The 14,789-nt window shown below is 43.9% G+C and overlaps 1 protein-coding gene across 1 annotated transcript in view; it reads left to right on the top strand.

The window, feature by feature from the left end:
- Positions 1-14,415, top strand: part of LOC133419396 (ribonuclease inhibitor-like) — a 46,261-nt gene extending 31,846 nt beyond the window's left edge. The window contains exons 8-11 of the mRNA XM_061708557.1: positions 7,054-7,230; positions 10,726-10,899; positions 13,021-13,197; positions 13,612-14,415. Coding sequence (XP_061564541.1) covers positions 7,054-7,230; positions 10,726-10,899; positions 13,021-13,197; positions 13,612-13,621 — 538 coding nt within the window. The 3' untranslated portion in view covers positions 13,622-14,415. The remainder of the gene's footprint in view (positions 1-7,053; positions 7,231-10,725; positions 10,900-13,020; positions 13,198-13,611) is intronic.
- The last annotated feature ends 374 nt before the right edge of the window (positions 14,416-14,789 follow it).

Here is a 14,789-nt window from a genome sequence, read left to right as displayed (position 1 = left end):
TTATGTCTCTTCTTTTATCCCCATAAATCCCCATCGGTCGGACATCCCTCCTCCTCTTTCAGCTCTTGCCAGCGAGTGAACGCCCGGCCAATGTTTATTCTTGTCCGGGCATTTTTTTTAAAAATTGTATTTATTTATTTTTTTGTCCGGGCATTTAGCTTTTTACTCTCCTGCTTTCTTTTTTCGCCTCCTCCAATAAAACTTTTATTTTATTCGTTTTTTTCGCTGCTTCGGCCATGATACCAGCTTCTGCTGAGCTCTGCGCTCCATGCCCCCCCCAGCTTTCGTCTCGACTACGAATCGGGAAGGAGGGGGAAGTGACGTATGCCGTAAAGCAGTCAAAGCCGTTAAAATTTGTAGTTTTTTATTGTGGAAGGGTTCCTACCATGCACCTCAAAGTTACATAGTGCCAGTGTAGGCGATACAGACCCCTCAGACCATGACAGAGGTTCATTAAACCTGTTGGAAGTTGATGTACCATCACAATGGCTCTGGAAATATTATATTAAGGTGGAAAAGTTACATAGTGCTGCTTTAACAAACAATAATTCAAAGCAAAAATACATTTATCATTTTGTCTCTTAAATCAACAAATACAAGTATAACAGATATAAAACTCTCAACATGGAAAAAAATGTTTTTCTATGTTTTTACTATTATTCCTTAATGTGTCTGTTAAGATAATTTCATCCAGGTGACATCAAGACATAAGGTGCAACCAATAATGTCTTTTATGATTTTCAGTTGGTAAAACTAGATATAAATGTGGGTTGAAGTAAGAAAACTGAAACAAAGCTGCTGTCTAGACTCTAGACAATGAGACAACGATACGTTTTTGTACCGTCATGCATCTGTTCTTAATGAATCAAATTTAATAATCAGACATAGGTTTACTGCACAAGTTCCAGATACCAACACTGGAGAAGAGATGTCTTTCATGAATGCTGAATAAACACAGACGGTACCACCTGTCCTGAAACTCTTTCTCTGCTCACACAGTGCTTCTAGGAATGAAAACTTTATCGTCCAAAACATGATTTACAAACAGACATGTTATTGGGACAGAAACAATAGATAGAGTCGTGGGTGGTGTCATCAAACTCGGTTTTGAGTCCTTGAACATAATTGGTGCAAATTATCCCCGCCCCTTCTTCTGATTGTTCGATATGTGATAGTTCCTATTTTCTGCAATAACTTTTGAATGGTTTGACATAAAAACTCGTGGGTGGTCTCATCGGACATGGTTTTGAGTCTTTGAACATAATTGGTTCAAATTAGCCCCGCCCCTTCATCTGATTGGTCGATATCTGATAGTCCCTACTTTCTGCCATAAATTTTGAATAGTTTGATATAGAGAGTCGTGAGTGTTGTGCGTGGTTTAACGGGTGGGCCATAGAAATCCGGAAGCGGGGCCCGAGGACCATCAACAGGGACGAGGGAGCCTACATTCTCTGTCCAACCTGGAGGGGGCGAACGGACAGCAGAGGACGTGACTCACCTGTCAATCTGACAGGTGAGTCACGCCTCCTTTTAACATCAGCTGATAAATTGGTGGGATAAACACACCATCTTGTGACTCTGATAAACATGTCAGGTATTTAAAAACCTAAATATTCTTGTCCGACGAAAAGAATCAGCAAAGTGAATTGTAAAGCCATGCACAAAATGAACTTACGTTATTAAATCAATTCGGAGCCTTATCTATAAATGCAGATCTTATATTTACTCTGTCACCAAAGTTTCACTCCAGCTGTCTTTTTGCTTTCACATACGCAGTTTGTGGAGTCATGTGCATCCAACTTCAGAATTAAATTCTGGGTTGTCCTGTGGTAGACTGTTGTAAATGAAAATGTTTCTTTTTGCAATCGCTTTCACCACTGAAGCATGCACAGGAGCTTTTACTCTGCGCATTAGAAGCGTTACTAGCAGGCCAGCTGACAGTCTTGCCTGGAGCCGGGACAAAATAATCTAACATGTGCCCCCCTGCGCCCGGATCTCTCCTTCTCCCTCTTCCTCTCTGCTCTTCCTCTCCTCTCTTCTGCACCTCCTCTCCCTCTCCTGTTCCTCTCCTCTTCTCTTCCTATCCTGTTCCTCTCCTCTCCTCTCTCTCTGCAAAAGACAAGTGACAGGCATTGACAATAATGGTTAACATGAACAAACTACACACACTGGTTAGTGCCAAATACACTCTTCATATGTATTGGAATTCTGACACTAGCAGGAAATAAATTAATATTTACCATTGTATTTTAGAGTACTGCTGTTGTGACATGTTTAGATTTCCAAAGGCCATGCGCCAAACTTTCCTTGTGGCAAAATCATCTATGATGTCTTTAAAGTCCAGTTTCTTTCTATCATTTTTGGCATCCCTTCAGTCCACGCTGCGGTTAACGGTGAGAAATATCCTCAAAATCCCTAAGATATTTTAAGATATTTAGATAATTGTAGAGATTTTGCGGCGCAGAATCAGGCCGGCAGACATCATTTTAGATGCTTCCCGTGCCCTGAATGCATGCAAGTGACGGGAGCATTATTTGATAGGATGTTACTGGACTATCAAATTATGCTACCCCTGAAATATTGATTTAAAATGGATAATATGGGATGTTGAGTATTTGATCCTTCAAAATACACGACCCATGACATGAATTGCATTACACTTTGTGAACATTATACGATAAAGAGGAAAAAAACAACAATTCTACCGCTTTATTTGATATTCATTCAGTCATTGGCCTTTATTAAGCCAGGCAGGTCATTATTAACATTCTTATTTACAATGACGGCCTGGCAAGCGACAAGGATCACTTCGGGGAAAAGGAAGTGGTTTAGGGAGTAAAACACAGTAAAATTGTAGCCCTACAATGCATGGTTACTAGCATTACTAGGAACCTTACTAACAGCCTTGCTGAATGGTTTAGCTGCTTTCTGCTGAGCTTGGCTCTGTGTCTTTTAATCAAATTGAAGAGTTCTCGTTCTTTTTTAATTCCTTCATCCTGTTCCTCCATTTTCCACACAAAATTCGTTTCACTTGATCCAACAGATAATTGTCCAATATAAATGTTTCACCTTGCAGCTCAGTGCCTCTGCTCATTCCAACAAAGTTCTGAATTACTCAATTCAATTCAATTCAATTCAATTCAATTCAATTTTATTTATATAGCGTCTAATACAACAGAGTTGTCTCTAGACGCTTTACAGAGACCCATACCCAGAACATGACCCCCGAGCAGTTATTACATAAACAATGGCAGGTAAAAACTCCCCTAGTGGGAGAAAAACCTTAAGCCAAACAGTGGCAAGGAAAAACTCCCCTTTAGGAGGGAAGAAACCTTGAGCAGGACCAGGCTCATAAGGGGGGACCCTCCTGCCGAGGGCCAGACTGGTGGGTCAGGGACGGCAACAGCACAGCAGGCACGTGGAAGCAGCAACGGGATGACCAGGGGTGGGGACCGCAGGCCAGCATGCAGCTCCCGAAGCTCCGGCCCAATCAGCAAGTCCCAGGTTGGGGTGCAGGGTCAGGGAAAGACTTGTGCTCCGTAATGCAAGCTACAAGCCACCCACGACCACCTGCAGGACAAAAGAGAGAAAAGGGAGGAGAAGGGGGGGCCAGCAACGGGATGACCAGGGGTGGGGACCGCAGGCCAGCACGCAGCTCCCGAAGCTCCGGCCCAATCAGCAAGTCCCAGGTTGGGGTGCAGGGTCGGGGAAAGACTTGTGCTCCGTAATGCAAGCTACAAGCCACCCACGACCACCTGCAGGACAAAAGTGTTGTGGTTTGGTATTTTAAAGGACCCAAGTGCAGGGAGAGAGAGGGAGGCCAGAGGCAGGAGTTCTCAAAAACAAAAGGGTTTAATCCAAAAAAAGGCAAAACACAAGGCGCTGCAGAGCAGGATAAACAAAAACCAGGAACAGGGAAAAACGACGAGGAGCACATGGAGGGAAGAACCAGTACGGACCGACAGGGAACCAAGGAATGACAAGACAAGATATACTGAGGGGATAACGAGACAAGACGAGACACAGGTGCGGACACAATCAGGGCAGATGGGACACAGGCGGGGCAAGACAGAACTGAAAGTCAAAAACACTGGGGGGAAGTGTCAAACCCTGACAGTACCCCCCCCTCAAGGGACAGATCCCAGATGTCCCCAGAGTCCTAACCCAGGGTGGGCGGAGGGGGCCTGGAGGAGGGCCCAAGCCACGCACGGCCAAAGTTCCGGGGGCCGACCTCGGGACCGGGCAGACCAGCGAGACAGCTCGGGGGGGCGTCCCCGAGGCCTAGGCCTGGGTCTTGGCGGGGGGCATGACGGGGATTCTTGGCGTGGCTCGGGGACTTGACAGGGCTCGGGAACCTGACGGGGCTCGGGAACCTGACGGGGCTCTGGGACCGCCTCAGGAACAGAGGGCTGCGGGACCGCCTCAGGAACAGAGGGCTGCGGGACCGCCTCAGGAACAGAGGGCTGCGGGACCGCCTCAGGAACAGAGGGCTGCGGGACCGCCTCAGGAACAGAGGGCTGCGGGGCCGCCTCAGGAACAGAGGGCTGCGGGGCCGCCTCAGGAACAGAGGGCTGCGGGGCCGCCTCAGGAACAGAGGGCTGCGGGGCCGCCTCAGGAACAGAGGGCTGCGGGGCCGCCTCAGGAACAGAGGGCTGCGGGACCGCCTCAGGAACAGAGGGCTGCGGGGCCGCCTCAGGAACAGAGGGCTGCGGGACCGCCTCAGGAACAGAGGGCTGCGGGACCGCCTCAGGAACAGAGGGCTGCGGGACCGCCTCAGGAACAGAGGGCTGCGGGACCGCCTCAGGAACAGAGGGCTGCGGGACCGCCTCAGGAACAGAGGGCTGCGGGACCGCCTCAGGAACAGAGGGCTGCGGGGCCGCCTCAGGAACAGAGGGCTGCGGGGCCGCCTCAGAAACAGAGGGCTGCGGGGCCGCCTCAGGAACAGAGGGCTGCGGGGCCGCCTCAGGAACAGAGGGCTGCGGGGCCGCCTCAGGAACAGAGGGCTGCGGGGCCGCCTCAGGATCCGGAGTCGGGGCTGACAGGAGGCGGGGAGCCGGAACAGGAGCAGACAGGATGCGGGGAACAGGAACAGGAGCAGACAGGATGCGGGGAACCGGAACAGGAGCAGACAGGATGCGGGGAACCGGAACAGGAGCAGACAGGATGCGGGGAGCCGGCGTCGGGGGGCAGAGGATCCCCGGAGCTGCCCGAGTGGGGACCCGGGTCCGTGGCGCTGGCTGCGGGGGTACCCGGGTCCGGGGCGCTGGCCCCCCCTCAAGGGACAGATCCCAGATGTCCCCACAGTCCACATCCAGGGCGGGCTGGGGGGGAACACGGGTCCTCGGAGCTGGCTGAGGGGGGGCACGGGTCCTCGGAGCTGGCTGAGGGGGGGCACGGGTCCTCGGAGCTGGCTGAGGGGGGGCACGGGTCCTCGGAGCTGGCTGAGGGGGGGCACGGGTCCTCGGAGCTGGCTGAGGGGGGGCACGGGTCCTAGGAGCTGGCTGAGGGGGGGCACGGGTCCTCGGAGCTGGCTGAGGGGGGGCACGGGTCCTCGGAGCTGGCTGAGGGGGGTCCGGGACCACCACAGGAACGTGGAGAGGTGCGTCCGGGACCACCACAGGAACGTGGAGAGGTGCGTCCGGGACCACCACAGGAACGTGGAGAGGTGCGTCCGGAACCACCACTGGGGCCAGAACAGGGGGCGATGCGTCCAGGACCACCGCTGGAGCAGGACCAGGGAGCGATGCGTCCAGGACCACCGCTGGAGCAGGAACAGGCTGGGGCTGGCGCTGACGCCGTCGCTTCCCCTGGGGCTGAGAACCCCTGGGCCCGCCTCGAGCCAGGCGTGTTCCCCAGAAGGGGGAAACAGGCTGGGATGCGTCCAGGACCACCTCGGGAACAGGAAGAGGTGCGTCCAGGGCCCCCACCGGAACAGGCTGGGGCTGGGGCTGGGGCTGGCGCTGACGCCGTCGCTTCCCCTGGGCCTGCAGGCTCCTGGGCCCACCCAGAGCCAGGCGTGTTCCCCAAAAGGGGTTCCAATACTCCTCCTGGCGCAAAAACTCCATAAAAGTGAGGTAGTCTCCCGCTGGGTCCATATGGTCGGTCCGTTCTGTTGTGGTTTGGTATTTTAAAGGACCCAAGTGCAGGGAGAGAGAGGGAGGCCAGAGGCAGGAGTTCTCAAAAACAAAAGGGTTTAATCCAAAAAAAGGCAAAACACAAGGCGCTGCAGAGCAGGATAAACAAAAACCAGGAACAGGGAAAAACGACGAGGAGCACATGGAGGGAAGAACCAGTACGGACCGACAGGGAACCAAGGAATGACAAGACAAGATATACTGAGGGGATAACGAGACAAGACGAGACACAGGTGCGGACACAATCAGGGCAGATGGGACACAGGCGGGGCAAGACAGAACTGAAAGTCAAAAACACTGGGGGGAAGTGTCAAACCCTGACAAAAAGACCACCTGCAGGACAAAAGAGAACACAAGAACTTTGTGTTTTTCTCCAAGTCCGTTCCATAAAGTTCCAATCATCAAAGTCCAATCATCCAATCTCCCAGGCTTTTTCGACTTCCAAGCGGGTCCAAAATGATCTTCTGTGCAAACATTAAGATTATAATGTTTGTACTGACTGAAATATTCAAACACAACATATTACAATAACAAGCTGTTTATCTGCTTGTTTAACTGTTGAAACTAGTTTTACTACATTAAATATTAGACATCAGCTCTTCATGTTTTTGTGTCTCTTACATTAAAAAAAATGCTTCATTTTCTCTTCATACAAATGAATGAGTCGACATTTGTCCCAGAATTCATCCTGCCATGTTTTTTTGTTTGGAATCTTGAATCATTTGGCTGCACAACATGAGTTTGTATGGATGGATCCACTGGTGGAGCTGCAGAGTTGAAGAGTTGAAGTCACTACGTCTTTATTGAAGCAGCAGCATGATGTCATTAATATTGATGAAGCTCTTTTTCACTGGTTCTGTTGGACTGTTTTAACCTGCATCCTGGTGGCTTCAGCTCACATCTTTTATTCTTTATTCAGATTGGAGGAGTGCAGTTTGTCAGAGATCAGCTGTTCTTCTCTAGTATCAGCTTTGAAGTCCAACCCCTCCCATCTGAAACATCTGGACCTGAGCAGGAACAACAACGTGCAGGATTCAGGAGTGGAACATCTGTCTGGATTTCTGGAGAGTCCAGACTGCAGACTGGAGACTCTGAGGTCAGACACCATGTTTTAGTTGTGTGTTCAGATGAATATGATGTGAAAGTTGTGTTGACACTAAACTGCAGACATCAGGCTGATCTTCTACTGATCCACACTGACCATCTTACTGCTCTGAGTTATTTTCACTGCTTTAGTCCACTTACAGTTTGTTTCTTCTTAAATTTCCTCCTCTGATTTGTTACATAAAACAAGGAATAGATGAAGAACCAGAGATGTGCCTGAACCTGGAATAAAACATCTTCACAAACATGAATTAACTTAACAGCTAATACGTTCAAAAATGTCATCCAGACGCTGTTAATAAACTTAAAGAGTCTGACAGACAATAGTGGACAGACTGAATGTGTAGTCGTCCAATATATGAGTTATAGAGCTCATTTACTAAATAACTTCTTACTGTGGCTGAAATCAGTCAAACCAACGTTGGCTTCCTTTGACTACCATTACATTTAATTTCAACAAATACAAGTTTACCAAATATAAAACTCTCAACGTGGAAAAATATATTTTTCTGTGTTTTTAATATTATTTATTAATACGATAATTTCATCCAGGTGACATCAAGACATAAGGTGCAAAAAATAATGTCTTTTTATGGTTTTCAGTGTGTAAAACTAAATATAAATACATGTGTGTTGAAGTAAGAAAACTGAAATGAAACTGCTGTCTAGACGATGAGTGTCATTCATCAGCAACAAAACATCCAAACGAGAACATCAGAAACATTGTGTTGAAACTATGTCGTCACTCAATCAACTTTTCTGAGAAAATGTTTAAAAAAAACAGACAAATATGTACTGATTGATGAAGAAATGTCTCCTTAAAAAATGGAAATGATGGATATTGTTCATTTATTTATAATTTATGGGAAAAACATTTTAACAAGTTCAAAATTCTTACATCAAAACTCAGCTTAAATACACTTTTACCTTAATTTAATATGTACATAGAAAGACTGATATTTGAATTCTAATTCTATCAAAACTGTTTCTGCCATTAAAAACTACATTAAACACTGGAGCATCAATTAGTTTCCATATTTGGCGAGTATTTGGTTCTAGTTTCCCTGTAAGGGTTCAGATTTGTACGTTTTTGTACCATCATGCATCTGTTCTTGATCAATCAAATTTATTAATCAGACAAAAGTTTTCTGCACAAGTTCCAGCAGTGTTGTGCATGAACGCGTTCATTGAACACGTTCATTTCTGTGAGAACGTTGAACTGAACGCAACATATTTACAAATAAAGAACTTGAACGTGAACTTGTTCATTCTGCAGATCATGAACTGGAATTTGAACTGTTCAGATTATGTGAGTTTCAGCTTCACTGTTTAGGTCCAATTATTACGGAATAATCCTTCTCATTTCACCAGCGGGCGGCGCGCACATTTAAAATACTCGACAAGCCCGGTGCAGTCTTTACGAATGAGCGCTGATTTATGGTTCCGCGTTACACCAACGCGGAGCCTACGGCGTAGGGTATGCGGCGCGCGTACCGTATGGTGCGCGTCGCTGTGCACCCTACGCCGTAGGCTCCGCCGTCGATTTAACGCGGAACCATAATTCAGGCTTGACAAGTGAAGAGAGACGTTGCAGACGCAGCGTCAGAGAGCCGTTTAGATGATGATCCGCTTATCATTATCAGCGGGAATTTTAAACATCGTCTCCAAAAGAGTCCTACAGTAGAAATCTAACCTTTCTGTGCAAATCATATCCACCTGCGCTGCGAAAACAATTCCGAGCGTCTTCCTCGTCAACTTCAAATTTGAAACGTCATGTGGAGTTAAAGCATCCGTCCAGTGTGAGAAAATATCTGCAAGTCCTTGACAATCAAAAAAGTTCCCAGACAGACCAAGAGGATCAACAGCCCCAAACGACCCCAGTCCCACTGCTGCACCTTCAGGGGGTTGATTTAACTGCAACAGGTAGACAAATTGATAATGGACTACATTGTTGGAGATTTACAGCCTCTGAGTAAAGTTGATAAGCCACTAGGACAATACATGATTGTATACAGCAGGGGTATTCAACCCTGGTCCTCGGGAAAACCTGTCCTGCATGTTTTAGATGTTTCCTTGCATCATCACACCTGATTCTAATTAATGGCCGTCATCAGCTTGTCATCCAGGTCTGCACAAGTCTGTTAATGACTCAGTCATTTTTATCAGAGTTCTGAGGGGAAATATCTAAAACATGCAGGACAGGGTCCTGAGGACCAGGGTTGAAGACCACTGGTATACGGTGAAAACTTAGGATAGGGGGGCGTTTCCTTCGTACTTCTCACCTAAAAATATTGAAATGAACTGAATTTGAACTAGTTCAAAATGAAAATGGTGAACTATGAACGTGAACTGTTCATTGTTAAACTATGTGAACTGAACTTTGAACTAGTTCATGAGAAGTATGAACTTGCACAACACTGAGTTCCAGATACCAACACTGGAGAAGAGATGTTTTCATGAATACTGAATAAACACAGACGGCCCCACCTGTCCTGAAACTCTTTCTCTGCTCACAAAGTCCTTCTAGGAATGAAAATTTTATCGTCAAAAACATCATTTACAAACAGATGTGTTATTGTGACAGAAACATGTGACATGAATGGACTTTACTTGGTCAGACTGTCTTCCTCATCACTGCCTTTATTGAAATCAGCACAAACTCAGACTTTTCTAATCATCAATTCAATAATATTGAAGAGAAATATACGCAGACTATTGATCACATGTGTGACACCAATATGAACATCTGCCTTCATAAAGTCCATCACCTTTCTAATTCTCATCTATATGGAGCATCTAAAATGATGAAGATGATGCTGAATTGTAATTTATCTGTAAAATGATGATGATGAAAACGAGGAAACAAACACACAGAAATGATGAATAAGTATTGATGAAATGAATGATTGATTAGACTGACAGCTGACTGATCAGATGGAGCAGCAGGATGAAGAAGTCCTGCTTGTTATTCTGGTCCAGACCAGGTTAGTTGCACACAAGAAATCTCCATGGTAACTTATCCAGCCCTGCTTCTGTGCAAACACTAAGATTCTAACGTTTGTACTGACTGAGATATTCAAACACAACATGTTACAATAACAAGTTGTTTATCTGCTTGTTGAACCCTTGAAACTAGTTTTACTGCATGAAATATTAGACATCAGTTAATCATGTTTTTGTGTCTCTGATATTCAAACAAAGGCTTCATTTTCTCTTCATACAAATGAATGAGTTGACATTTGTCCCAGAATTCATGCTGACATGTTTGTTTGTTTGGAAACTTGAATCATTTGGCTGCACAACATGAGTTTGTATGGATGGATCCACTGGTGGAGCTGCAGAGTTGAAGTGTTAAAGTCACTACGTCTTTTTTGAAACAGCAGCATGATGTCATTAATATTGATGAAGCTCTTTTTCACTGGTTCTGTTGGACTGTTTTAACCTGCATCCTGGTGGCTTCAGCTCACATCTTTTATTCTTTATTCAGATTGGAGGACTGCAGTTTGTCAGAGATCAGCTGTTCCTCTCTGGTCTCATCTCTGAAGTCCAACCCCTCCCATCTGGAACTTCTGGACCTGAGTGGGAACAAGCTGCAGGATTCAGGAGTGAAACATCTGTGTGGATTTCTGGGGAGTCCAGACTGCAGACTGGAGACTCTGAGGTCAGACACCATGTTTTAGTTGTGTGTTCAGATGAATATGATGTGAAAGTTGTGTTGACACTAAACTGCAGACATCAGGCTGATCTTCTACTGATCCACACTGACCATCTTACTGCTCTGAGTTCTTCTTCACTGCTTTAGTCCACTTACAGTTTGTTTCTTCTTAAAGTTCATCTTCTGATTTATTACATAAAACTAAACATTTGAATGTTTCAGACAGGGACAAATGAAGAACCAGAGATGTGTCTGAACCTGAAATAAAACATCTTCACAAACATTTAACTTAACATCTAATATGTTCAAAAATGTCATCCAGACGCTGTAAATAAACTTAGAGAGTCTGACAGACAATAGTGGACAGACTGAATGTGTAGTCGTCCAATATATGAGTTATAGAGCTCATTTACTAAATAACTTCTTACTGTGGCTGAAATCCATCAAACCAACATTGGCTTCATTTGACTACCATTACATTTTATTTCAACAAATGCAAGTTTACCAAATATAAAACTCTCAACATGGAAAATCTTATTTCTAAATTCTTAATGTTTTTAATACTATTCCTTAATATGTCTGTTAAGATCATTTCATCCAGGCGACATGAAGACATAAGGTGCAATAAAGTCTTTTTACTATTTTCCGTGTGTAAAACTAAATATAAATACATGTGTGTTGAAGTAAAAAAACTGAAATGAAGCTGTTGTCTAGACGATGAGTGTCATTCATCAGCAACAAAACATCCGACAAGAACATCAGAAACATTGTGTTGAAACTATGTCGTCACTCAATCAACTTTTCAGAGAAAATGTTTAAAAAAAACCTCCTACTGACAAATATGTACTGATTGATGAAGAAATGTCTACTTAAAAACATGGAAATGATGGATATTATTCATTTATTCTTCATTTATGGGAAAAAAATAAACATTTTTACAAGGTCAAATTTTTACATCAATACTCAGCTTCAATAAACTTTTACCTTCAATTAATATTTACATAGAAAGATTGATATTTGAATTAAAATTCTATCAAAGTTTCTGCCATTAAAAAGTACATTAAACCCTGGAGCATCAATTAGTTTCCATATTTTGATGAGTATTTGGTTCTAGTTTCCCTGTAAGGGTTCAGATTTGTACGTTTTTGTACCATCATGCATCTGTTCTTGATCAATCAAATTTATTAGACAAAAGTTTTCTGCACAAGTTCCAGATACCATCACTGGAGAAGAAATGTCTTTCATAAATGCTGAATAAACACAGACAGCCCCACCTGTCCTGAAACTCTTTCTCTGCTCACAAAGTCTTTCTAGGAATGAAAACTTTATCATCCAAAACATCATTTACAAACAGACACGGTATTGTGAAAAAAACACGTGACATGAATGGACTTTACATGGTCTAGACTGTCGTCCTCATCACTGACTTTATTGAAATCAGCACAAACTCAGACTTTTATAATCATCAAGTCACTAATACTGAAGAGAAATATACACAGATTACGGATCACGTGTTACATCAATATGAACATCAGCCTTCATAAAGTCCATCACCTCTCTAATTCTCATCTATATGGAGCATGTAAAATGATGAAGATGATGCTGATTTGTATCTTATCTGATGAAAATGCTCTTTAATGTGTCGTGTCTAACTAGGTGAATAACTGGACTGAAGCCGAGTGTCTACGTTACGAAGAATAAGACTTGAGAAATGATACAGATTTCAGTAGATCTAATTTAACAATTCCATGCAAAAGGGTCAGAAAATACATCAGGCCTCTCGATATTAAAATATTAGACATCAATTCTTCATGTTTTTGGTCGTCTGACATTCAAAAAAATGCTTCATTTTCCTTTCATACAAATGAATGAGTTGACATTTGACCCAGAATTCATCCCGACGTGTTTGTTTTTTGGAAACTTGAATCATCTGGCTGCACAACATGTGTTTGTATGGATGGATCCACTGGTGGAGCTGCAGAGTTGAAGAGCTGAAGTCACTACGTCTTTATTGAAGCAGCAGCATGATGTCATTAATATTGATGAAGCTCTTTTTCACTGGTTCTGTTGGACTGTTTTAACCTGCATCCTGGTGGCTTCAGCTGATGTCTTTTATTCTTTATTCAGATTGGAGAGCTGCAGGTTGTCGAAGATCAGCTGTTCTTCTCTGGTCTCAGCTCTGAAGTCCAACCCCTCCCATCTGAAACATCTGGACCTGAGCAGGAACAAGAACCTGCAGGATTCAGATGTGAAGCAGTTGTCTGATCTGGTGAAGAGTCCAGACTACAAGCTGCAGACTCTCAGGTCAGTGGAGGTTGGACTCGGCCCTGCTGCTTCCAGCAGTTTTCTACTAAAACCAGTTGGTATCAAAACAAAGATCCAGTGTTTCCAGTAAAGCTGCAGCTTCTCAGCAGCTGCTTTCCTCATTGAAGCTGTGACAGGAGGATGATGACAGGCTGCTGGATTGGACAGAAAGACAGAGACAACAGTCAGTCAATCAGATGGTCCAGATGTTTGTTGTAGACCAATGTTGTTCTTGTGTTAACGTGTTTAGAAATAAAGGTGTAATCCAGCTGATGGCTTTCCAGGATGTACAGACACACAGCTGCTCCACTGCAGCTCTGAACACCTCTGAAGTCCTGCTGCTCTTTACACTGATGGAGGGGGTCTCTGCAAACACTCGTTTATCTCCTGTCTTCTTTCTTCTTCCCTCTACAGCTGGAGATAGTGAGAGTGACCAGGACGGATGAGTCGTGTCCTGATGGTCCATGGAGGTTGAAGCAGCACCAGTTTGTGTGGACAGACTCTGACTGGACCGTGATGATGAAGATGAAGATGTACATAGTTTCAGTTTGTTTCTGACTTCCAACATTTTACAAACTTCTCATATATTCATGTATTTCATGTTCAGTCAAAAAGCCTTTTATTGTCATAACGTCGTTAAAAAACAGTAAAACAAAATTAAAGTGCTGCTCCCTAAAAACCAAATTAAATTTATGTCCCAACCACATCCGTGCACTCCCCATCCCACCAATAAATACCTAAACAGGAGATAAAAACATGCTGAGACAATTGTTTATTAACAATCAACAGAAACAGAATACAAACACACTATTCACAGGTTTTTGCACATCAGCTGATTATTAAAGTTGGTAGAATAAAAGGGAGGAAAACAAATTAATGTACAGATCAGAAGTTTCATGATCCTCCAAACACCAAGGAAAAGGATGAAGAATTCCTGTGATTTCTTTTTATTTAAATGTTTCCATTTCATCCCAAGTTTTCTTTTTGTTCTCGTTGTGTTTTCAGCTTCGTCAGGTTTATTAAGTTTCTCTCTGAGTTACTGATTGAGAGAGAAAGTGAAAAGATCAGTGAAAAAAGCTGTGTTTGTACATGAAACGTGAAACAAATTAACTTGACTTGGTCAATTAATGTCACTCGGTTTGTTCCAGAAATATTCTCAATGTTTTCTTTTCACTTGTATCCAGTTGTGGCTTATTGAAACACTCTCATGTCTGTTTGTGGATGTTAAGATGATTTTTGAGACTTCAAGTAAAATTCTTCAGTAAAAGTTGGATCTTTTCTATTGTTCAGTTTACTGTCGTTAATAAGTATTTGTGATTAGTCTCAGTACCGGGAGAGTCACCAACCACCACAGTCACTTTTTATTATTTTGTTCACCAAGCAGCACAAAGCTGACTTTTATTTTATATAAGACTTAATACAACCTTCCTTTTTATTTATTGTTGTACAGATATAGATTACAATCTAATTTTACCACAGACTGCACGAAACACTTTAGTGTGAGTCAGATATGAAGAAAAAAACAGGACGTTTAAAACACAATAGATGAAGTGGATTTGATTAAAACACATCAACACAAATGTTCAACACTT

The sequence above is a fragment of the Cololabis saira genome, chromosome 19, assembly GCF_033807715.1.
Source record: "Cololabis saira isolate AMF1-May2022 chromosome 19, fColSai1.1, whole genome shotgun sequence".
In the NCBI taxonomy this organism is placed as follows: Eukaryota; Metazoa; Chordata; class Actinopteri; order Beloniformes; family Belonidae; genus Cololabis; species Cololabis saira.
Note: the sequence above shows the minus strand (reverse complement) of the source record. Positions and strands in the feature narration are given on the sequence as shown.